The 24,434-nt window shown below is 48.5% G+C and overlaps 1 protein-coding gene across 9 annotated transcripts in view; it reads right to left on the reverse strand.

Moving 5' to 3' along the window:
- Window positions 1-2,851: 2,851 nt before the first annotated feature.
- Window positions 2,852-24,434, reverse strand: part of Btd (biotinidase) — a 32,582-nt gene continuing 10,999 nt past the window's right edge. The window contains exons 1-5 of one of the 9 annotated variants that reach the window (XM_028891212.2): window positions 12,081-12,503; window positions 11,830-11,926; window positions 9,058-9,316; window positions 5,191-5,340; window positions 2,854-4,328 (exon numbers count right to left, since the gene is read on the reverse strand). In XM_028891212.2, the coding sequence (XP_028747045.1) occupies window positions 3,156-4,328; window positions 5,191-5,340; window positions 9,058-9,312 (1,578 nt within the window). In that variant the 5' untranslated portion in view covers window positions 9,313-9,316; window positions 11,830-11,926; window positions 12,081-12,503 and the 3' untranslated portion in view covers window positions 2,854-3,155. Of the gene's footprint in view, window positions 4,329-5,190; window positions 5,341-5,567; window positions 5,656-7,195; window positions 8,789-9,057; window positions 9,317-11,829; window positions 12,504-17,483; window positions 17,907-17,953; window positions 18,079-24,434 lie in introns of those variants that run through there. The other 8 variants (XM_037208738.1, XM_037208739.1, XM_037208737.1 and 5 more) reach the window with 8 other exon arrangements.

Below are 24,434 nucleotides of genomic sequence, written 5' to 3' on the forward strand. Positions count from 1 at the left end.
TTCGAGTAGCTGTTTGTGGTCACAGAAATAGCACAGCCTCCATGGTCCTCACGGACTATGCTACACATCCCAGCCCTGAGTTTAAACAAACTTTTTGTTGGTTTATGTTTGTCTGTTTTTGAGACAAGATCACACTATGTAGCCCAGGCAGGCCTTGGTCTTTCAATTCTCCTGCCTCGGCCTCCTGAGTACTGGGATTGCAGGTGTCATGCTTGATTTAAACCTAGCCCTTTTTGTACAATACCATGACTGTAGAATCCATCTGGTGTTTATTTGAGTACTAAGTTTGTGAATTTGTTACAACAGCCATGTTAACTAACACAGTCCCATGCTGTTTCACCCATGAAGTGGTCACTCAGGCAAGTTTTTTTTGGGGGGGGGCAGCAGGGGGCATTTTTGCCCCTGTGGCATGGGTGGTAGACACTGGAACTGGATCAATCTTCAAGAAGGCTGTTGGGTTTTTTTGTTTTTTTTTTTTGTTTGTTTGTTTTTTTGGTTTTTTTTTTTGCTTCTCTAGGGTCCAGATGTTAAGCTCAGTGTGAATACATCTCAATTGTGCCCTTCCTTCCTTTGTGAGAAAGGCCAGTTAGGCACAGCTGTACCTCCAGAAGAGCCCATGCAGACTAAGCAAGCCACTTCCCCAAGTCTGCCTCCACCGAAAGTCCACTTGGCTTCCTGCCTGCGTGCTGTGGTCAGGATTGCCATTTGCTTCCTGAACTTCAGGATCATAGCTAACAAAGGCATATCACAACCATTAGTCATCGGTGTATTTTTATCCAGAAATGGTTGGTTTTCTCCGTTTCCCCATCCTTCCCTTTGTTCTGGCAGCTCCTTTTAATTGTGAGAGTCTTTTTGTCTTGCCGCCTTGCCTTTATTTGCTGTTGCCCTTCTGTCTGCAAGAGCAACTCATTCTGAATTGTCATTGGAGAGTGACTCTCAGGAGGGTCTGGGCTCCAGACGGTGTGACACAATGCAGATCTGACAGGTGCCTAGGACTGTCACTTACTGAGAGAACTGGTTGAAGCTGGTCTGCATTCAGGGCCAGCCTTTCTATACCTGCTTCTCATGCTCCTTTGGGTCATCCTGGCATGAAGCAGTGATACGCATTTTTAAGAAACTTCCTGTCTCTCTGGGTTTGGGGGCAGGGAAGCAGCATGGACTGTGGACAGCCACATCTGGAGCCACATCCTGCCTGCCAGCTCCCGCCTCCTGGCAATGTCTGCACTGAGAGCAGGTGGAGACTGTCATCTGGTGGGAGAGGCCCTGCACCATCCTTGGGGACTTCCTAGGGCACAGGAATCCCAGGACTTCCTGAGGGATTCTGAATTGTTCATCCCTGCTCATTTCCTCAAGACTTGACTCATCCCAAGCCTTTGCAAACTGTGAGTCAACCAGGGCTGAGGCCACCGGCTGCCTTTCCCTTTTGACATGATGGCTTGCTCCAGGGATGAGACAGCACCAGGAATTTAAATCACACTGCCTAGTCCTGTGCAGTTACAATGAACAACAAGGTCAATGAACAACACTTGCAAGAGCTGTCCACTGGAACCCAGGATACATGCTCAGCTATCCTGCCAGGGACCAGAAGAGGGACTTCCCTGCCAGAGAATGGGAAGAGTGCAGTTTTCATATCATACACTTTTGTATTTTTGTTGTTTTCTGGGAAAGGGTCACACTATATATCCCTGGCTGCCCTGGAACTTCCTATGTAGACTAAGCTGGTCTAGAACTCACAGAAATCTGTCTGCCTCTACATCTGCCTCAAAATTGACTCCATGATACATGTGCCCACACACACCACACCACACACTCACATTTTTAAAGGAGTTAAACAGCAACATTTAAGAGGCAAATTTCAGAAGAATATATCCATTCTGCACTCAAAAAATGTATAATAGGCCGGGCGGTGGTGGTGCACGCCTTTAATCCCAGCACTCGGGAGGCAGAGGCAGGCGGATCTCTGTGAGTTCAAGGCCAGCCTGATCTACAAAGCGAGTTCCAGGAAAGGCACAAAGCTACACAGAGAAACCCTGTCTTGAAAAACCAAAAAGAAAAAAAAGTATAATAGAAACAATTACTCTGTATAGAAGTAAAATATTTTTAAATGGTTTTGAAACTTTGGATGCAAATTAGGTATTAGTGGCCTATAAATATCTTCGCTATACTACCCGTAGTTTCTCCGTTTCTGGTGTGCAGCTGTTACTGTGGGCAGCCCTTGCCCTGTGCTTCTGTGGGCCCTTGGAAAACACCTGCTGTGACGGACTGAGCAAAAATGTGTGCGGGCAGCAGGCTGGCCAGGCAGCTCCCACAGCTTAGCTTTCTGGAGCCCCTTGTCTCTCTGCAACAAAGGCGACTTCTTGGGTGCAAATTCAATTAGAGCGGTCTCACTGTATCCCACAGAGTTGAGCAAGCTAAACCAATTTATTAACGTCTCTGGAGTCCCTGGATGAGATGCCTTGGATGGAATTATTCTATTACTCATGTTTTCCTAGCCTGCTCTTTCAACATTTTCCAGCCCCTTCCCCTTCCCCAGCTCCACACTCCTCCAGTTACTCCAAGGCTTGCCTGCACATCCATCCACTGACAGCAAGGCGCCAGTGAGAAAGCCTCTGTTTGGAAGAGCTGTTTCTAGGGCTACACTCCTAACGCTGAGGTGGCTCTGGTATTGCCACCTCAGCTGGTCAGAGTCCCTGCTGACCAGAATAGGACCGGTTACCATGGCGTCCTCTTACACAGCTTGTGCTTTGAGAATCTGTTTCTTACCACAGAAAGTGTTTGAGGCTCAGAGAATACCGGCACCGTGTGTCACTAGATCAACAATGAAACGAAACGAAACCAAACCAACCAGTGCTCTGTGGAACTGTAAAATAGCAACCGATGTTTATTTTTTTATTTTAGCATTTAAAACCAATTGTGTAGTGGGAAGAAGGTGTGGCTTGAAAAAGTATGTGAATAGAAAATACCAGAAAAGGTCTCAGTCATTATGTGGAAAGGAAGAAGGAACTGCCTCTCCCATCTCCTTACAGTTCCCAGGGTGGGATCCAGTGCCACGGAAGTGGCTTCCCACCCTCTGGGCAGAGATGGTCCCAGCACGTGGGGTCTGTGGCCTGTGGAAAGGCGCGCTGGCGGAGCCCATCCCAGCGACCACACACCACCTAGTCCCTCTCATACAGCCGCCCATAGAGAGCGGCTGTCACCAGGCCAGAGGACAGTCCACTCTTCCTCAAGAAATAGTGGTCATTTTCCCACCCGAGCTGGTTAGGGGTATCCAGAGTCATCCCTGAGGTGAGGAATAAAGGAAAGATATAGGAAGTACTGAAGTTCCCCCACAGGTGAAAGTCAAATAGGCCCTGGGCCTCTGTGATCTCCTGCCCGCAAGTGTCAAAGCCGAGACCTCCACACTTGACCAGGGCACAGACTTGAATGTAGTAACTGCCATGCACTGTGTGGAGTCCATCGAAGACGCCCAGGGCATACAGCTCATTGGACAGGGCGGGCCTCTCGTAGAGTAAGTGACAGCAGAGACTGTTAGAGCAGACCTGGAGGTAGCCTTCCTTTCCCCAGACAGGGACCAGGGTGAAATTGTCATACATCATCTCCGAGTGGAAAGTAGGTGGTGCGTTCATGTTCCACTTGGCAGCCTCATCACAGTGTACTTCCTGGGCATCCTTCTCACAGTATGGGTCGCCGGACAGGATTTTTAAGAACTTACTATGGGATGCGTCCATTTCACTAGTTGTATTCTCTGTCCCAACAAGGCCCAGCGGGTTTGTGGCTACCTGGGCAATTATAAGGTGGCCTTTGGGGTGGTCCATGTCATGGTACCAAAAGGACTTCAGAGGGGTGTGAATGCCACTGCCAGTCATCCCCAGAGTCGGATGGTGGATGTTAGCTGCCAGGACACTGACACCAAAGGCTGTGGCGAATGCCTTCTGAATCTCAATGGCTGCCAAGAGTGGCAGCTGGTTCATCCAGGCTGTGGGGTACACAATGTGCTTCACCTCAGCGTCTCTGAGGAGCTGGATGGTGGGGTCAAAGAACAGGATGTCAAAGCAAGTGAACACGCCGAACCTGCCAGCAAAGGGCGTGTCGAAGGTGATGAGGTCCACCTCGGCAGGGGTATCAAAGGCTGCCTCAAAGTACAGGTTGTGTTTACGGTAGCGGTCAACAAGGGTCCCGTTGGTGCTGAACACCACATTTGTATTAAACTGGTATCTCCCATCAGGTGGGCACCCGGGGTCACTGTGAAGGCAAGGTTGTTTTGTGCCCAGATTGGCCACCAAGAACATCTGTCCCTTGATGGCCATACAGCTCAGGCGCTGGAGGACCTGCAGTGGGCAATAATAAAATAAGTAAGTTTAAATCCTGCCTTTGGGATCATATTTTTGGGAGAAAAGCTCCTGCATTGTGTCTAATTTATATAAACAACTATCATAAGTCAGGAAGAAAAGACTTGTAAGACTTGTACAAAGGATATGAACAGGTGGGTCACAGGACAAGGTAAGAAGCTTCTGCAACGACGCTTAAACTCAACAGTGACAACAAAAAGCTAAGCTGGAGAATTTTTCACCTTTGTTGGACTGGGAAAGCTCAGTATTCCATCCTTTGTTAACCCAAGGGCAGAAAACAGGCTCATAAGCTAACACCAGAGATACAGAAAGTGAGATAAGCATCTCTTAATCTCTAAATTTAGTATTTGAAAACACATTAAAGGTGTTTAGCCTTTGAGACATTCCATTTCCAAGACTTTTATGGGAAAACTTGAACATGCATACAAATACACACACACACACACACACACACACACACACACACACACACACACACAGGATATTCATTGAAACAGTGCTTAAAATAGCAAGAGTTAAAAAGAAGGGAGGCTGTCCCCTACTAGACAGGATGTCAGTGAAAGGGAAGATGAGGAAGCCCCACACACCACTGTGGGAAGCCTCCGGAAGAGGGAGCGGGTGAGGGCCAGGCAGGGGTGGAGGTGGACTTTTAGAGTGCCGTTTTGTTTAATCTTGACTTAAGGAAAAGACCAACAGCTGAGTAATGTCCCCTATCAGCACAGGGCCTGAGGAGTTTGGGTTTGGTGGTTTGGATCCCAAACCTCCTTCAAACCTCAGGCAGCATGCTGTGGCTTTTGGCCGTGGACCTGGTTCTGCTCAGCCTGCTGGACTCCTCACCTACCTCGGTGTCATTGAACCGAAAGGGCTCCAGACATGGGTTCCACCTGACCAGCCTGGGTGATGGCATGAAGTCCAGAAATGGGTAAATGGATGTTCTTGTAAAGTTGAACCCATGGATGCCATCTTCTGGGAACACTATAATCTGCACGCCCTGTGAGCGGAAAGCAGAGGAGAGTGCTGTGAGGTACGGAAGCACCAGGTCTTTGGCTGCCAAGCGTCAGCAAGCTCACTGCCCAGGGCTGTGAAGGTGATGGATGGCTGGACTCTCCAGCCATCAGCTGACCGCCCAAGTGCCGGACAATGGCCATACATGTGCCAGTGTCCTCTAAGAAGAACCATGAGCATGTGGGGCTGGAGGGAGGGGCCCACGGCGCTCACCAAGGAAACAGGCTGCCTTCTTGCTGGTACAGTGGGAGCTGGGCCAGTTGTGAAGCACCTAGAATATTGGGCCTGTTCACAGACGGGCTGTCTCCAGCCCAGCAGTCCTCACCCATGCTCCCATGTCTTAAGACATTTGCAGAACTTGGAACTTCTGGAAAAACACTGATGTGGAGGCCCATCCATAAAACGGCGGACTGGAATGTGGGTGAGGCCTGGCTGCAGCATTTGTTTAAAAGATTCCACTGAGTAATCACAGTTGGATTCTGGGGGCCGTGGATGATGTGCTGAACACAAAGCAGCTCCCACTGGGGACCGGAGAGTCCCTTTAGAGGCTCTTGCTGATCTGTAGGCCTCTCTCCACACGGAGCATCTACGGCCACCCAGGGAGAGAGAAACAAACTGGGCGGCCCTCAGCTCTCTTCCCACCTCATTCTCCCAGGGCTCTCCGGTTCTGTGGATTCCAATGTCAAGCCTAGAACACTGGCCCAATGCAGAGGGTGGAGGCGGCAGGCAGCGGAGGCCTGCCCTCTACCATAGCAGGTGCGACAGCACTCACTTCCTCAGCCAACGCGACGGCACTTGGGTTGTTTCCCCCTCCTGGGTATAAAAGCTCCAAATTTTAACCAGAAAAAATTTGGAAGACCAAAAAAAAAAGTGAATTCACGTCCTCTCACACAAAGATGCTTGTGTGATTCGGCTGGTCCTTTCCCCTGCGCGTATCTGGGTACAGATGAAACAGGATCTTCTGTAGCATTTGTCTTCCCCATAGAGAATGTTCAGAAATGCCATCTGTAATGGTCACCTCACACGTAAGAGGCCACCATTTCTCCTCCACTGATCGTCTGAACCCAACCTCTGCAATAAAAACAGATGCGGCAGCTATCTGCGTGAGTTGTGGTCACCACCCTGACTGAGAGGTGCTTGTGATTTTAGTTGACTCCCTGATCGATCATTCCCTTAGAATAAAGTGAATTTCACACGTGAAACCCCTGGGTTAAAGAGCGGGGAAGCCGGGCGGTGGTGGCACACGCCTTTAATCCCAGCACTCGGGAGGCAGAGCCAGGCGGATCTCTGTGAGTTCGAGGCCAGCCTGGGCTACCAAGTGAGTGCCAGGAAAAGGCGCAAAGCTACACAGAGAAACCCTGTCTCGAAAAACCAAAAAATAAATAAATAAATAAATAAATAATAAAGAGGGGGGAAGTTTTACTTTTTTTTTTGTTTGTTTGTTTGTTTTATTTTGTTTTTCGAGACAAGGTTTCTCTGTGTAGCCCTGGCTATCCTGGAACTTGCTCTGTAGACCAGGCTGTCCTGGAACTCACAGAGATCTGCCTGCCTCTACCTCTGGAGTGCTGGGATTAAAGGCGTGCGCCACCCCCCCCAGCCCCCCACTGGGAGTCACACTTTTAACTTTATACTTGGAGAGAGGTTTTCCTTTATTCAGAAAACAACAACAACAAAAACAAAAACCTTTGAAGAGTGTCTTATGGCGCCAGCCATTTCAGTTCTGTCTACACAGTGACTACGTGGCTTCGACTGAATTCTGACAGGCCCAATGAGGTCAAGGACTCCGGGGGAATGAAGGTCACCGACCTCTGGGACTGACTGCACAGTCTAAATCCAAGTACCTCGTCTTCCCTCTGTGCCGGGGGAGCCTGGGAGGAGCTCCTGTCTTCGGGGAGTCTGCTGTGGAGCTCCAAGCCACAAGCCCGGCCGAGGAGCTGAGGCGCCGGAGAGCGCATAAGCAGCTGAGCAGCTGGCGCTGCTCACAGGACCACGATGGGAGCTCCAAGCGGAGAGCTCCATTTGGTAGGCGCCCCGGACAGATGGAGGATCCTGCCAGGAGAGGTGAACCTGCAGGCGCTGAGGTGGCACTGTGCCGTTAAGAGCCTCCTCCACAGGACCTGCCCTTGTGTGGGTCAGTGCTGGTGGGAGGCCTACAGGTACAGCTGGGATTTATTTTACACTGACTTCAGCAGAGACATAAATGGGATAAGTATCAAATGCGTGAATGCTATGTGGCTGTCAGGAAAAGGTCCCTAAATAGCCCGACAGGCCGGAGTGGTGAGCAGCTCCGAGGAGGAGGCTTGCTCGGGTTGTCAGCTGACCGCCCAAGTGGGGGGGGGGAGGTCTGTGTCAAAGGAAGCGCCCTGGAAACACAGTGTGGTGTTATTGCCAGAAGTGTACTGGGAACAGCATCTGGAGCAGGAGCGCTGAGAGAAGCCTGCCACCACCCTCTCAGACAGCAGTGGGGATGTGCCCAGAGTTTAAGCAGAAGCCTGGAGAGGACTGGAAGCTCAATCTTCTCCCGGGGGACCGGGGCAGCTAAACTACCTCCAGGTGTGCAGAAGGTGGAATTCCGCTGCTTTTCTGAGCTCAGGGTCAGACTATGGTCAAAACCTTCCCAGAAGTTGCACAATGGAACACGTGGACCTGGAAAGTAGTGTGTTCTGAGCTACTGAGGGTGGCCACAAAGCCAGGTGCCAAGTTGGGACAACAGAGTGCCATCCATGAGGGTGCCGAACCATACACACTAACTAGCCCGGGACTTTAAAATGCACCAAGAAGTGAGAGCTGTGTCCTTTCAGGTCACGAGGTGTGGGCATGGGGGTGATGGGATCTGCTGGCATGGCCAGGTCTACGCCAGCAGCAGAGGCAGAGGTTTGACTCTCTTCTCAATCAGCGCAGCAGGCATTCCTAAGCAGCTGGGCTTGGTGAGCACACCAGCAGGGATGAAGCTCAGACTCGCTTGGTCCCAGCCTTCCCCGCCCCACAGCTTCTTCTAAAGGCAGCACACTCCTCCCTGTCCCAGGGGAGCCTATCCTCCACCTCCACCTTTTCTGGCTTGCAAAGGTGCGGGCCTGGGGTCCTGTTCTGTCTGGACTAAGGGCTCCCCATCTGGATGGAGTGCACCCCAGACGATGTGCAGACAGCCGGCAGCAGTTCTGTGGGCACTTACAAGTTCCCATATGCTCAGAATGCTTTTCGGAGCATGGAGTTCACTGCGCTCAATGGTTTTCAAGGTGTTGGTTTTTTATTTTGTTTTGTTTTTCCTTTGTAAATATCATAGTCCCCCAGGGGTGGGCTGTGCAAATTCCTACTGCCCAAACTGCACCCATTCTGGACCAGCTGGCTACAGCACCAGACCCAAACCCTAGCTCTTGTTTACAATTCACCATTGAATCCTAGGCAAAGGCACACAAAGACCTAGGCAGGGCTTCTTCAACTTGGGGAAAACACTCCTTGGGGGATGACCTTGCTTAACATGCTGGTTCTGACTCTGGAGTCAGATGTGGGGCCTGATTTAATAAGGGGCCATGGGCAGTTGGTTGGTCCACTGACTAACTTCTGGGTAGCAAGATGCCAGTCAGCTAACCCGTCAACTCAGATCTGCAAGCTGACCCAATTTTTCAGGGGGACCTTGAGAACCTGGGGTTTCTCCTCGCTCAGAGCAGCTGGCTCTGTGACAGGACCCGAAAGCGGCTCTTGCCTTCTGGGCTGCAGCCATCACTTGCTGTTCATAGACGTCCAGGTTGTGCTTCATGAGCTCCAGGGCCTGCTGGCGGCTGCTGAGCTCCAGAGGGTTTGGGCTCAGGACCGACCGGTGTTCGTACACCGCAGCCATGTAGTACTCAGCCTTGCGGTGGGGCTCGGGTGAGACCAAGGCGATGCCCAGCGCAAGCGCGGAACAGCCGAGGAGGAAGAGAGCAGGCGCGGTGCGGGCTCCAGACATAATGCAGACCATAAATCTGGAATGAACCGGCAAGGGGAGAAGAGCTGAATAAGGAAGGCTGCCAAGGACTGAACTTTCGCAGCTGTGATTTATTAATCCTGGCAATTACACTCGCCCGCAGCGATGCTGTGGCTCAAAGAGTTTGTTTCATGTCCCTAATAAAAGCCCGTGTGTTTCTCTCCAAACACGTAGAGCTGCCTTTCAAACGACTCACTGTGTTAATAGACTGGTTTCAGAACATTTCCAAAACAGACTCGGTGTTTGCCTCTGTTTTCTGACGCAGCACGCAGGAAGCCTGCAGTGCGACACTGCCTTGCTAGCCAGGCGCCTACACTGTGCGCTGCAGGAACTGTGCGCAATTTTGGACACAATTTCTGTCATGTATTTGACGCTCTGTCGGAGCCTTCTTACTCATCGCTACAGGTCAGCCCTCTAGGACAACAGTGATGGTCCTGAGGCTCCTGAAGGCAGAGCAGCTTCCTAGCTGAATTCTGCAGTCTATTTGGGGGCTGGAATCCTAGCATCTGCAGGGCAGGGCAGCCATACAAAAGTCTCCCAGTCTCCCTTGCGAAGGCTTTTCCCTCGAACCTGAGTGGGCCTTGCCAGCCACTGCTTTCTCCACCTTTGTCTCTGCCACTCCAAATCACTTGCTTAAAAACAAACCTATTTGGAAATAAAGTCCTTTTTGCAGTGATAACATGGAATTTTCTAGAAGATAAATTGGAATTTTGTAGTGAGTAGACTCCACTTAGCATAGGAAACTAGACACAAGTGAATGACACGTCTGTGTACCCCCCCACCTCCCCCCGCCCCCACTCCTACCCCTGACATAGAAATGGTTACTCCCCAACACTGCATGTGTTACTAAGTGTTTTCCAGTGAATGGCCCAATTCTGCCTTGAAAAATCACCCTGGCCTAAGCTAAGCCCCTCCCCGGCACAAAAATTTATCAGGCAGTGTATCACAGCCAAGCAGCTGCCCTGTGGAGACAGACGGGCTGACAACTGCCTAAGAAGAATCCTGGTTCGATACCAAGGTAACAAGGAAATCAAGACATCCCATGCTGTTCTTTAAGAAGAATGCGGCACCCCATCCCCCCAAAAATGACATCTGTCCAAACCTCAACTCAGAATGCTTATGTTTATATTCCAAACAGACTCCCTGGGCTACTAGGTTTCTTTTTATTATTTGGCTAAAAGTTCCAGAAACAAGCCATAACAGATGCAGAGATCCTCATTCAGAACCTTCCACATCAAATGCTCCTCAGGGAGAAGCCTTCTCTCTCCCTCCCCCATCCCATCTCAAACTGCCATTTGTTTCCCCAGGGAATAAATGTCCCATACAAAGCCCAGGGTTTGCTGCCACTCATCCGGACACTGGAAGCAATGTCCTATGGCAGGAACAAGGGGCCTTTGAGTGAGCAGTCATGAGTTTTGGAGTGGAAACAAAAGTATAATTGATAAGCTTTCTTATTGGAACTTTGTCTCCAAAGACACCAAGGAATAATTTTACATGCCTCAAAAAATCTACTTTGCAATCCTTTTTGAAAGGATGATTATGGGGCAGCTTGGGTGAGGTCACAGTCATGGTGCCAATACTTTTAAAGTCCAAGTTGATGGCCTCTTGAAGAGGTGTGGAAACAGGCTGAGGTAGAGACCTATGGGGCGAGTCAGGAACTCCCAGGCTAGGAAGGGCCTTCACAGTTTCTGTTTAACAGATGTGGGCACACAGGGCTCTGTGTACACTAGGGGAGGGATGGAACTCACATATGGCAGCCTAGGGCTCTACCACTAAGCCTTACCCCAGCCCCGACATACAGAACATCTAACTCTAATCCAGAACATCTAACTGTAATCCAGCAAAACAAGGAAACCGCAGAACCAGCAAGATACCACATTCCTTTCTATTTTCAGAAAGTGAAATCTGTCTTCTTTGCAGAAGGAGTCCAGGAGAAAAGCTTAAGTTGCAGTCATTCGTGTGTGAACAAAGGTAGATCAATAATTAGAGGCTATGCACATTTAACCAGACATTCGTGCTTCCAAGACACAGGCTTACTGAGGTAGGAGAGAATGAGTAATTGCAATAAAAATAGCTGCAAGGGTCTGCCCTTCCCAAACAGCGGTGAAGCAGGAGACATCTGCACTAACGCCGGGAGGCTGGCTCTCTCTCTGCACTTGGCATCATACACAGTCTCAGGAAAAACCTAACACGGCTGAGCAAGGACACTGAAGGGCCCAGCAGCAGCAGCAGCAGCAGAAGGGGTGCTCGGCTTTAAAGGGACAGGACTGGGGACTCAGATGGAGCTCAGCTGACAGCGTGCTTGCCTAGCATGCACAAGGCCATGTCTTTGATCCTAGCACTGCAAAAACCAAGCATGGTGGTATGTACACCTGTAATCCCAACACCCAAGAGGTGGAAGCATAAGAATCATTAGTGCAAGGTCATGATCAGGGGAGACGGCTTGGTGAGCAAAGAGGATCTAAATTCAGATCCTCAGCATCCACATAAAAGCCAGGCATGGTGGCATACCTGTAACCTGAGCACTTCCGGGGATGGAGATAGGTTGCTCCTGGAGACTCAGAAGTCAGCCACTCTAGCCACTAGAACCCTGGTTCAATGAAAAGCTCTGTCTCAAAAAAGAAAAAAAAAGTAGAGAATGCTAGAGGAAGACTGCTGATGTTGATCTCTGGCCACCACTGCACACATACGGCACATGCTGGGCACATGCATCACGTATACCACACAGCACAAAACAAAAGGAAATTCAAGGTCATCCTTACCTACACAGGGACTTCAGGGTCAGCTTGTGTTAAGGGAGGAGGGAGGCAGAGAGAAAGGGAAGGACTGGGCAGCCAGCACTTTCAGATACACGTAGATTAGGCAGTTGCTAGGTGCTGGCTCATGACCACACCACATGGACAGGTATACTGGGACATGGGACTCCCTGGAACACGGGGCTCTGGGGCCAGGGAGTTCCTGGAAACCCAACCAGTAACCACCTTTGGAGATGGTCAGGACCTTGACCCTAAAGAAAACAACAACTGTAAGTAAATGTCTGGCCCAACATGATGGTAACATAGTCCTTTTACTGAAGGACACAGGGGACTGAACTGTAGCGGGGCCTGGACCAATCCACAGCTGTAGAGACAATGTACCTGCCCTCTGTGGGCAGGCTCCGCTCTGAGACAGGGCCTGGGCTCTGAGGTACCCCATTTCTAAGAAGATACTCACTTCAGACATCCATGTATTAGCCGACTGAGCCAGGCCCAAGCACATGTCTGGAATGCATCAATGAGCAAACAGAGCCTCTTGGGGCTCATCTCTGAATGCACAGGAGGCTGGACATGACGAGAACAATCTCTGCATGTCAGCAGCGTGTGCCAAGAGGAGCGGCAGTGAGTGTGGGTAGGGTCTCCACAGTGTGGGGAACGAAGGTCCTCGAGACGGGGATCTCACCCGAGCAAAGATCTGACCCGAGGCAGCTGTGAGAAGGCACGCAGGCCCTGGAGGAGGAGCCTCCATGCAGAGGGCCTAAGGCAGCAGCAGGCCTCTCCGTTCAAGAAATGGCAAGAGGAGCTATATGGCTGGAGCACAGGATGCAGGTGGGAAGTGGTGGCGGGTGGCATTAGAGGAAGAGCAATGTGTATTCAATGGACCGGAGACTCCGTGCACATCACTTCTCCTCCACCCACACCTCTTAGAGGTGTTTAGCAGAATTATGACCTATTTATCGTTTTCATTTGGAAATTAAGCATGACTGAAGGAGAAGCGATTGTGTGTCAAATTGACAAGGGGTGGACTTGATATATAGCTAATCTTGGTTGTCAACTTGACGACATCTGAAATCAACTAAAACCCAAGCTACTAGACACCCCTTCAAAGGGGTTCTTTTTTGTTTTGTTTTGTTTTTTGTTTTTTGAGATAGGGTTTCTCTGTGTAGTTTTGGTGCCTGTCCTGGAACTCACTCTGTAGCCCAGGGCCTCGAACTCACAGAGATCTGCCTGGCTCTGCCTCCTGAGTGCTGGGATTAAAGGCGTGTGCACCACCACCGCCTGGCGCAAGGGGTTCTTTAAACAGAGTATTTGAAGCAGGGAGATCTATCTATGTCTGGGCCCCACCTCTGGTAGCAGGCCACATAAATGAACACGGAAGAAGAAACTTTGCCTTTTGCCTGCTTGCCCTCAGTCTACCTGGCCAGTTCATCTATCCTGTGGCTGCTGGTGTTAAATCCGACTTCTTCAGGATCCCACTGTAGACTGAAAACCAGCAGCTCTCCAGGAGTCCTCCTGGAGCCCACCCTCAGACTGGGACTGCAGAGACAGCCGGTCTCGTGGACTGAACTACTAACTAGTTCTTGGCCTTTCTGCCCCGAGACAGCCATTGCTGGGCGATCTGGACAAGAGACCGCAAGCCAGCTGAAAAGGCCAAGTGTAAATAAACAGTGTGACAACCAGTGATGAGGTGAGAATTCATGGCTGAACCCACAAGAACAATCAGGAAAGGATCAAGTCCTCTGAGGTGCACTGGTAAACTGTGACTTTAAAGAAGATGACAGGCAGAAATGGCTCTGCACTGTGCCTTGGACAGGGGCCAAGTTCTGCTTCACTAACTAAACGGCTTAAACTAAAAGAGAAATCCAAGCATTATGACACGTTAACCTAAACACTGTCTTTCTCTCAAACGGGGCCTACTTTCACAATTTCAATTGAGTAAAACCTCTCGGGCTAAGGATGTGGCTGTGCAATACAGCGTTTGGCCAGTTTGTGCAAGGCCCTAGGTCCTGGCCCACTACGGTAAACATCTTCCTGCAGTGCCAAAGGTACAAAGTCAGAAGTTTGGATTTTTTCTGTTGTCCGTTGCATTTGAATTAAAATCTTGGGGTCTACGTGTGAACCACTGCATGGGAGAACACCCAGCTGGCTGATTTTGCAGGTGTGACTGCCACCTGGTGGACCTCCCGAGAATCACTACGCCCTGTGGGTATTTGCCAGGCAGAAGCAGAGGGGTTGTTTTCCTGCTCTGTCTCCTTTTCACTTCTAATAGCTTACTATCTTCTTCATAATGACGAGAGAAAACCGAACACATCTGACTTGGTTAGGGTTTGGTCTTCCTAAACCAGGAGTCAGAAACTGCCTTTACGTCTCAGATGCTTTCCCCACAGGGCTGAGGGGATCTAGGCAGATTTCAGTGTTTCATGAGCATGAAGGGAAGAGTGTCAGAAAACTATAATCCCAACTATTCAGAAGGCTGAGGCAAGAGGATAACCTAGTTCAAGACCAGCCTGGGCAATACATTGAGAATTTGTCTTAAAATGATTTGGAGTGCGCCTCAATTAGGCGTCAATAGGGAATTCCTCCATTTTCCTGTTGAACTAATTAAAATGTTGAACCATTACAAGTGGTTCATAAGAACCACCGTTGAAAGACCCAAATATGGCAACACAACTGGTCTGGAGACGCCTGTCAACCTTGCCAGGGATGACAAGCTCAGCAAGCAGCGTGAAGGCGGCCTTTTTCTATTAAATGCATGATGGGTAACCAATGTCTAAGTGAATGAAGGACGCATCGGCTCTAGTATACGGCAGACAGAACCAGACATCTGCTACGGCCAGTTCTCTCACCGGGTGCTCTTGTCTGCCAGCCCTCAGGAGGGAGACCTGAAGACACGGAAGCAGGCAGCAGGTAACCAGCCAAAGAATCCTGTTCCTCACATCAAAATGACAACCCTTCACAGGACAGTATTTAAGAAACACCACAACTGCTGGGCGGTGGTGGCACACGTCTTTAGTCCCAGCACTCGGGAGGCAGAGCCAGGCAGATCTCTGTGAGTTCGAGGCCAGGCTGGGCTACAGAGCGAGATCCAGGACAGGTACCAAAACTACATAGAGAAACCCTGTCTCAACAAAACAAAACCCACTACAACTAAGTGACAGAAGAAAGTGAGAAAAGAAAGACAACCCACAGAAGCTCAAGCAAGAGTCCTACAGGTAACATGCAAAGGCCGCTTCTCCCGTGGAGAGGAGGGGTGCATGCGGGCAAAGGTAACTAGGTCCAGCAAGAGCGGAACAGAAAACCTCACAGATCCTGATGCCATCAGTTCCTAGATGAGGAGGAAGAGGAAGCATGTGACAGCATCGAGGGACTCAGGCACACCACACTGAGAGAGCCAGTGGTGTTCAGATAGAGGACAGAACATGATAAAAATGACAGCTCCCCCCCCCCCCCCGCGCCTATTTATCTGCTCAACAAATTTTCTCACCACCAACAACCCAGAGGTGTGAAAGAGTGATCCACATCTGCACTTGTGCCTGAGAGGCCCTGAGCATTTCTGTCTGGTCTGATCTGGTTAAATCAGGAATTTTGTGGATAGCTTCTTTTTCTGTAGTATTAGGTCCATCCTGATCCATTACAAGTCCCACTGTCCTATGCTTTCCAGATTCTTAGCAGGACAGGCATTTGGGCAGTCTCCCAAATCCTGCAGCTTCACCAAGCTTGAGGGGCCGAGTCCTCCAGACCGGGGTCATGCTGAGGGTGCTGGGAAGGAGGTTTCAGTCCCTTCCACGGAAGCTGTAGGTTCTACCCTGCTCAGCATTAACTGCAAAGCAGAGGCAGACATTCTAGATCCTTGGTTGGAGAGAGGTTGCCCTTTATCTAGAAAGGGGCTTAAGCCATAGCCAGAATTTCACACATGTCAAAGCTCACACAGTCTTTGTATGCCTCATTCAAAAACTGGAGGAAAGGTTGATGGAATAAGGAACCTGGGGTGAGTAAATAACAGTTGGGAAGTAAGCTCAAACATCCTGTGACATGTGTGGACAGACTACTCCTGGGCATCAGGTATTTGGGACAGCTGTCTAAGAGCTGAAGCAGCTAAAATGACCAAAGAACAGACTGAGGAAATCCACGTGCAGACCATATACATGAAGGCAGCACTTAGACAATGGAGAACAGACTTTAACAAGAAAGTGACTCACAGGCGTATGGAAAACTTCCCTAGAAAACAAAAACTCAAACTGGTACCTTCCCAGACTTTGAGTTTAGGAAAAACGTAAGGCAAGCAAGTAAAGTGATAGGAGTAATATCTAACTGGCATAAACAAATCTGAAAATTTGTATTCTGAGTCACAGTTTGCTTTATCTCAGGGAGTCATTCAAATGAAGGATGAGTGTGTTGGAGTGAGTGATAACAGAACATGGAAGTCAACAAAACAGGCTTTCAAGTTTCAATACACAGGAGGTGAAAAATCAGCTCTGATCCTTGGAATAGAAGAAGGTTAAAAAACCTAGCTTTCATTCCTTCATCTAGGAGTTGAGAATAAATCATCTGATGTAGATAGAGTGAGTGCCTAGTGTTCAATTCACTGACGTGGCTGATCCTGGGAATTGAGTCCAACAGGAAAGTGGTGAGCAGATCAATATACAGCAGGGAAGAAATCATGGAAATCAATGCATATCAGCCACACGGAGTATTGAGCAGAAGTTTAAAACATAATTAAGAAGAACCTTGATAATGAAATATGCTTAATATGTGCTGTAATGGGAAATTGTTCTAGCAACCGTGATAGCTGCTGGGTAAAGTACGTGTGCATGTCAACACAAACCACAGATGACGGATGAGGGAAAGCATGCGGGTTATTTCATTACTTACCGTGTTCTGTGGTTTTGCTTTGTTCTGAGACAGGGTCTCACTATGGAGATGGGGCTGGCTTTGAACTGGCAGTGATCCTCCTGCCTCTGCCTCCTATGCTGGAATTGCTTAAAATGTTTTCTTACTTAAAATGTTTTCTTAGCTGGGCACAGTGGGGCACACTTTTAATCCTAGCACTGGGGAGGCAGAGGCAGGTGGATCACCACGGTTTTGAAGCCAGCCTGGTCTACATAGAGAGACCCTAATCTTCCTTCCTTCCTTCCTTCCTTCCTTCCTTCCTTCCTTCCTTCCTTCCTTCCTTTCGTAAGTTTTCTTAAGTGTTATATTATTTTTCTAATAAATCAAAACTATTAAAAATTAGCAAAGAATTCAAGTTTCTAGTTTGGCCTATAGGAAGCACAGATACTAAGGCTTTATCCTAATAACAAACTGGGGTTCAGGGTCTCTCCTCAGATATGGCAGAGAATTGAAGCCCTGGAGTAGACCACTGCCCCGGTTGTAGTTAACACATGGGCGAATACAGAGAACCACACTTACCAGGGGAGAAGCAGGAGCAGCAGTTCCTTGGTCCCTGGAACCTGGCAGGAAACCTAACTGGTAATTGAGGACTGCACTCACCATGAGAAAGGCTGAGATGGACAGGCCCATGGACCAATCAGATGGACAGGCCCAGGGACCAATCTGAGTGTGCCTCTAGGAGTTGTAGCGATTTTCACAATGAGATTAGAGAAAAGCCCGCCTCCCACTTCTAGCAGGGTCAGGGGAAGTCACCAGTCTTCCGAAGGCCCACCCTGTTAAGAAACTGCTTGATCAAAGCTTAACCTTGGGAGGTTTTATCTGAACCTAACTGACCCGGAGGAAGAGAAATCTAACTCTAGCTCTCTCCAGCTGCCTCGTGGGAGGGGGAAATGCTTTCCATTAGATCCTTCAGGCCATTCCACCTCACCTGATGGAGAGTTCTGAGTCCAAGGTCAAAAGTACAAGGATACCGACAGTCCAAGACATACCTGTCAGCTCCAGGGCGCCTCTCTTGGAGCTGTGACAGGACAAGCAGTGCAGAGGTTCCCCATCTTGTATTCTTGCTGAGGCTCTTTTAGACTTAACTGGGATTTAATCTCCTTGTTGGTAAACTCTGTGGAAAATTACCCAAGGTCAAGATGCCCCAGCTAATTTATGCAAGCTTCTGTTAAACTGCCTGCTTCTGGAAACCTCCCCCTCCACCGACCGCTTGCTTATCTTATCTTCTGTTAAACTGCTTGCAGGCACAAAACCTCCCCCTGCAGCTGCCGAGAGAGATACCAAGATGTGGTTTTTGCCTTTAAAAACCCCTTCCTCGCCGGGCGGTGGTGGCGCACGCCTTTAATCCCAGCACTTGGGAGGCAGAGGCAGGCGGATCTCTGTGAGTTCGAGGCCAGCCTGAGCTACCAAGTGAGTTCTAGGAAAGGCGCAAAGCTACATAGAGAAACCCTGTCTTAAAAAAAAAAAAAAAAACCTTCCTCTAACTACTGGGTCCCAAATACCTGAGTGTAGTCCCAGCCAGCTAGAATAAAGGCTTTCAATTGCAGACAGACTGTATCTGAGTGGTCTTCTCTGGTGGGCTCCCCACAACACAACCTCATTACTAAATGCCTGGCTACTGCAGCTGCTTGCTTTACCAGAACATAATGTCATCTCTCAACAACAACAACAAAATTTTCTTTTAAAGATTTACTTATGTATAGAGTGTTCTGTCTGCATGCCAGAAGAGGGCACCAGATCTCATTACAGATGGTTGTGAGCCACCATATGGTTGCTGGGAATTGAACTCAAGACCTCTGGAAGAACAGTCAGTGCTCTTAACCTCTGAGCCATCTCTCCAGCCCTCTTAACAAAAATTTACAAGGATACTAAAAAGTCAAAGCCAAAGCTTGAAAAGACAGCCAGTATCAGAATAGTACTTATAATAACTACAACGCTATGCTGAGGACTCAGCTGGGAAAAAACTGACAATACAGAAGAACAGATGGGTTCTTCCAGACAAGCAAAAGAGGGAAGGTATAAAAAAAAAGTGCTGAAATAAAAAAACAACAACAAACAAAAACACTGTAACAGAAAATAAGAATCCCTTAGCTGCTCCTTAGTAGAACAGATGTGGCTGAGAAGATAATTTCTTTTCTTTTTTTTCTTTAATTTTTTTTCTTTTCTTTTCTTTTTTTTTTTTTTTTTTTTTTTTTTTTTTTGAGACAGGGTTTCCTGTGTAGCTTTGCCCCTTTCCTGAAACTCACTCTGTAGCCCAGGCTGGCCTTGAACTCACAGAGATCCGCCTGCCTCTGCCTCCCAAGTGCTGGGATTAAAGGTGTGCACCACCACCGCCCGGCTGAGAAGAGAATTTCTTACCCTTATCTGGCAATACAAACTTAAAACAAAAGGACCTAGGAAACCAAGAAAGGGGGGATTGTTTGAGGCAAACACCGAAATACAGCAAGACTGTCTCTCAAACAAACAAATGAACAACCACCACAGACAAACCTCAAAAAGAGAACACTGGCACGCGGACTCCGGGCAGATTACCAGGATGTAAACACACAATGGGATGCCCCACAGAGGAGAGGAAGGGGCAGGGCAGGGTTCAGAGCTATGACTGAGACTGCCTACTGACTACCGGACCCTAGAGCCAGGTCAGGGCGGCTTAGGCAGACACAGCAGGCGCTTCCGGGTGAACCCACAGGTGAGCCGTTTCCTCTGAGCAGCTCTGCAGGTCGGAGGCTGCAGCTTTGAAGGGTAAGACCATTCCAGGGAAGAAGTACACGCCAAGGAGGGAAGGAGAACCCTGGGAATCAAGAAGGAGCCGGAGGGAATCTTGCTGGATGGAGAAACAGCGCCGCTGCAGAGAAAAGCAGCGAGCCTCAGCTCCCGCCCTGGCTCCCTAAGGGAGGAAGGGCACAAGGAAGCCTGGCATCCCTGGTGTCCCAGAGCCACAGAAGAAACCCTCTGTTCCCCCAGCCCTAAATCCTGGGCAAGCTTTGCCTGCTGTGACAGGCCAGCATTGGAGAAGTCCCTGGCGGTGTTTCCCGGGGACTCAGAACGTTGTAGCCAGGTTCCAGCTTGAGGGGTTCTAGTGCTTGAAACAGCACCACGGTGGATCCTGGAGACAAGAACAACCAGGGCCGCAGAGTCGGAGGGGAAATGGCAATGGGAGCCAGCCAGGGTGGAAAGATTTGAATGAGAAACACACCCCCTTGGCTCAAGTACTGGCACACTTGGTGCCCAGTTGGTGTCGCTGTTTGGAGAGGTGGTGCAACCAGGATGCAGCAAGTATGTCACTGAGGGATGGAGCTTCGAGAGCTCATAGTCTAGCAATACCTCCTTATTGCTGACTCTGCCTTGTCTGCAGCTGGAGACTGGTTCGCTCAGCTTCCTGCTCCAGATGCCTGCTTCCGTGCTGTCCCCACCATTATGGACTCTAAATCTTTAGAACCGCAAGCCAAAATCAACTCTCCTGTAAGTGGTTGTAGTATTTTTATCACAGCGACAGAAAAGTATCTACTGCACAGCTGGACAAGGAGGGCTGAACATTTGACAGCTGAGAGCCGGTGCAGTGGCCAGTGGCCCCCGCCTTCCGGTGACAAGTGAGCCCTGGCACGAGGATTACGGTGGAGATTGGCAGTCCCCAACTCATGGCTGGGAAACTGCTCAGCCTTAGGAGCAGCCTCACTCACTGCTATGTGTGCCTGGAGCCAGGCAGGCTGAGAGCTGAGCCCAGGTCTGCTGGACTGCTGGATTTCCATGGCCTCCTCCTTCCTCTAGGGTGAATGAGTATCTCTAACCGCTGTGTCTTTTACCAAGAGGGTCTGCAAAAACTATGGGCAGAGTAGATCCTAATGTAAACTGCAAGCTTTGGATGATGATGATAGGTCAATGCAAGTTCACCAACTGTACCAAATTTCCACACTCTGGTCCAGGATGTTGACAATGATTCAGGTTGTACAAGAATCAGGACAGTGGGTACAGGGTAACTCTGTACTTTCTGTTCCATTTTACTATGAACCTAAAGATTTTCTTTAAAGTCTTTTAAATATAATATAAGTTAGAGATTGGAAACCAGAATGGTAAAGGACATTTCTCAACCTTAGTATCTAAGAAGTTTAGTTTTTAATTGTCAGAGACAGTCTAAGAAAAAAACCTTAGGGTTGTGGTGAGATCTGTGCATCTGATTAAGAAGAATTATTCCCTCACTGAAAAGACAGAGGGCTGGGGTGATGGCTCAGCAGTTAAGAGCACTAGCTGATCTTCCAAAGATCCTGAGTTCAGTTCCCAGCACCCACGTGGTGGCTCACAGCCATCTATAGTGGGATCTGATGCCCTCTTCTGACGTTCAGGTATACATGCAGATAGAGTACCATATACATAAATTAAACACATTTTTTAAAAAGATGGAAAACACACACACACACACACACCTGCCTGCTGGATCTGTATATATGGACCATATATCTCATCTTCTGCTCTGAGAACGAAAATAAAACACCATCAGCACTCTACCCCACCATCCCCAGAGAAGGGGCGAGCATCCCCCCGTATGATCCCTGAGAATTAACCCATTTCTGACCCCAAGGGATTCTTCAAGTAAAAAGAGATAATGAGGGAGGGGCGAGACCAGAATGCCCTGGTAAGTGCTTTCTGGAAGAACACTGCTCCCCCACCCACCATAGGGACACTGGGAACTGACAGACCAGTGCTGTTATCTGTGAGAAGCAGAGAGAACTTATTTTCCTACACATCCTCTGAAGGCAGCTTGCCCCTGGGATGCTGATCACACAGGAATCAAAGTCAGCTAATGAGACAGACCCATGTTTAGCCATCTCCCCTACAACCCCCTTCCTAAGAAAGCAGGGTGGAGAGGAACTACTGTGGAGGGGATACGTGCTCCGGGCCTCCATCATCACTGCACTCCCCTTGCTAATAAGTTTCAATAAGCCTTGTGTCTGGGTGTTGTCTTTGGTCTCTTGGCAGCCCGCCCATCTGCCATGGCAAAGTTAGGCTGTGAATACCACACTCTAGAGATGTTATAACCAAAGCTTTTATTTACATTCAGTTTGGAATTCAAATTCTTACAACATATACAACCCCAGTAACAAGATAAAAGAGTACAAAGTGCTGAAGATGTTCACGGTCCTGAGATGCCTGGAAATGCCAGTCCACATGCCCTCTACAGGGACTCTTGACCCAGATCACACAGGACATCCCAATTAGAGTCAACAAAATGTCCAAAATTATAAAACACACAAAGAAATAACTCCAGACGGTCAAAAGAACACAGCAAAATGAGACTCCCAACAAATTCAGATGATTGTAACCCAAGTGAAAATTGTCAAATGCATTGATGAAAACTGAAAAGTACCCAGAGGATCCTAAAGTGGATCAAAGAGTGAGGTACTAATAAATAAAGTCAGATGGAGAGGTTTTCAAGATATGGACATCGGATCGAGCAACAAATGATGCTTAAAACATAGCATAGAGGGCTGGAGAGATGCTCAGTGGTTAAGAGCCCTGTTGCTTTTGAAGGGGACCTGGGTTTGGTTCCCAGCACCCACATGACTGCTGGCAATCATATGTAACTCCAGTTATAAAGGATCTGATGCCCTCTTCCGACCACCTTGGGCATTGCATGCAGACATACTCAGACAAAACACCTCTACACATAAAATTTAAAATAAAAAATCTTTAAATTAAACAAAAAGCATGCATAGCACAAAAATGACAGAAAGCGGGTAGGAGACAGGTAAAGTTCATATGATGTCCCACACTGTTCCTAAAAAGTAATTACAGAATGGAATAATTGTCTCAAGTCCAATAATGAAACGAACAAATAATCAATTCAGGATAAGGAAGAAGAGCCCTACAGCAAGACACAGTATTATGAAACTGTGTATCGTGGATCTCTGAAGAAGAAGGGAATGCAGGGTTGGGCGGCGCACGCCTTTAATCCCAGCACTTGGGAGGCAAAGGCAGGTGGAAGACTAAACTGAGAAACTCTGTCTTGAAAAAGAAAGGGACGCAGAAGCAATCATGGAAAACATGACCTAAAGACATAGTTACTTGGAATCGTCCCGACAGCTCGATGGAGGAAGCTGCAGCAGCCTGAGTTCATGCCACAAATCCCAACTAAAGGTGGAAGAGAGCCAACCCTAGGGAACTGTTCTCAGACCTCCACACACGCACCTGGCATGCACTCCCCCACCCCACATCATAATTTTAATTTGAAAAAAAAGGATACAGTGATTTTTTTAAGGTAATCTGAACAATAGTAGACTTTTAAATATCAGAGAAAGAAATGAGATATCTTCAAAGTGCTGAGAGAAGGTAATTATCAACACATAGCCTTGTTTACCTCCCACATAAACGCCTACAAATAAACCCAAATAGTGCTGCAAGGATTCACTCACTCCGAAACGAATAAACAAAAAGCCGAAGATATTTTGAAAAATCCTGTAAGAAACTGAAGATTACTCACCAGAAAATTACCACAAGCACGTAAAAATTGTAACGAAACACTCTGTTATGAATGAAAACAAAGTAACAACTGCTTATTTTATATATAAAAACCAGCACAAACGAAACAAGAGACGAACGCATTAAAAGGAAGAGGAGCAGGGAGGAGGGAAAGAAGAGATGGAGCAAGGGAAAGCTGGGGAAGGGGGATGCAGAGGAAGGGGAAGGAAATGAAATGTCACCTGACAGGGATTAGAAAAGAAGTAGCAGGGGAAAGAATAAGGCTGCAGAAACAGCCCTGAGGGTAAAGTGTCTGTTGGCAAGCGTGGGGACCCGAGTTCAGATCCCAGCACCACATAAGAGCCAAGTATGTTGATGTGCAGCTGTAAGGTCAGCATTGAGGGGTGGAGGCAGGCCGATTCCAGGTGCTTCCTGTCCAGACAGTCCAGCTGAATCTGCAAGCTCCAGGTTCAGTGAGATATTCTGGACAGCAATTGAGGAAGGCACCTGATACTCCTAATGTCTACCTCTGCCCTCAAGTCTTGTGCCCACCCCACCCCACCCCCACAATTACGGCAAATATGGAAATAGTCAAAGGAACCAGATGATGCTGTAAATAAAGTAAACGATAGAAATGTTCAAGGATTTAAAAAGTGAGCAATAGGAATGGGAATAAAGACCTAAAAAGGAGTCTAGAGAAAATGATTCGTAAGGACGACAGCTGGATGAGCTCCAACGAAAGGGTAATAGGTGATCCAGGACAACGAAAGGACTTGTGTGGTGGGCACAACCTCAGGGACCTCCCTGTACTGTCAAGGCATTCTTCAACAACCAGGGGAGTTTGGAACTCTGGCTGACACCGTCTCTGCGGCCCGGAGAGCGAGATCCAGAGCAGAACCCAAGCCTGGCTCAGACTCCGACCCACAGAAACTTTCAGCTAGTAAATGAGTCTTATTTTAAGATGTTAAGTAGGTGCTAAGAGAATTTTAATACAAATAGGCACTGCATAATAGATCA

This window comes from Peromyscus leucopus, chromosome 9 (assembly GCF_004664715.2).
Source record: "Peromyscus leucopus breed LL Stock chromosome 9, UCI_PerLeu_2.1, whole genome shotgun sequence".
In the NCBI taxonomy this organism is placed as follows: domain Eukaryota; kingdom Metazoa; phylum Chordata; class Mammalia; order Rodentia; family Cricetidae; genus Peromyscus; species Peromyscus leucopus.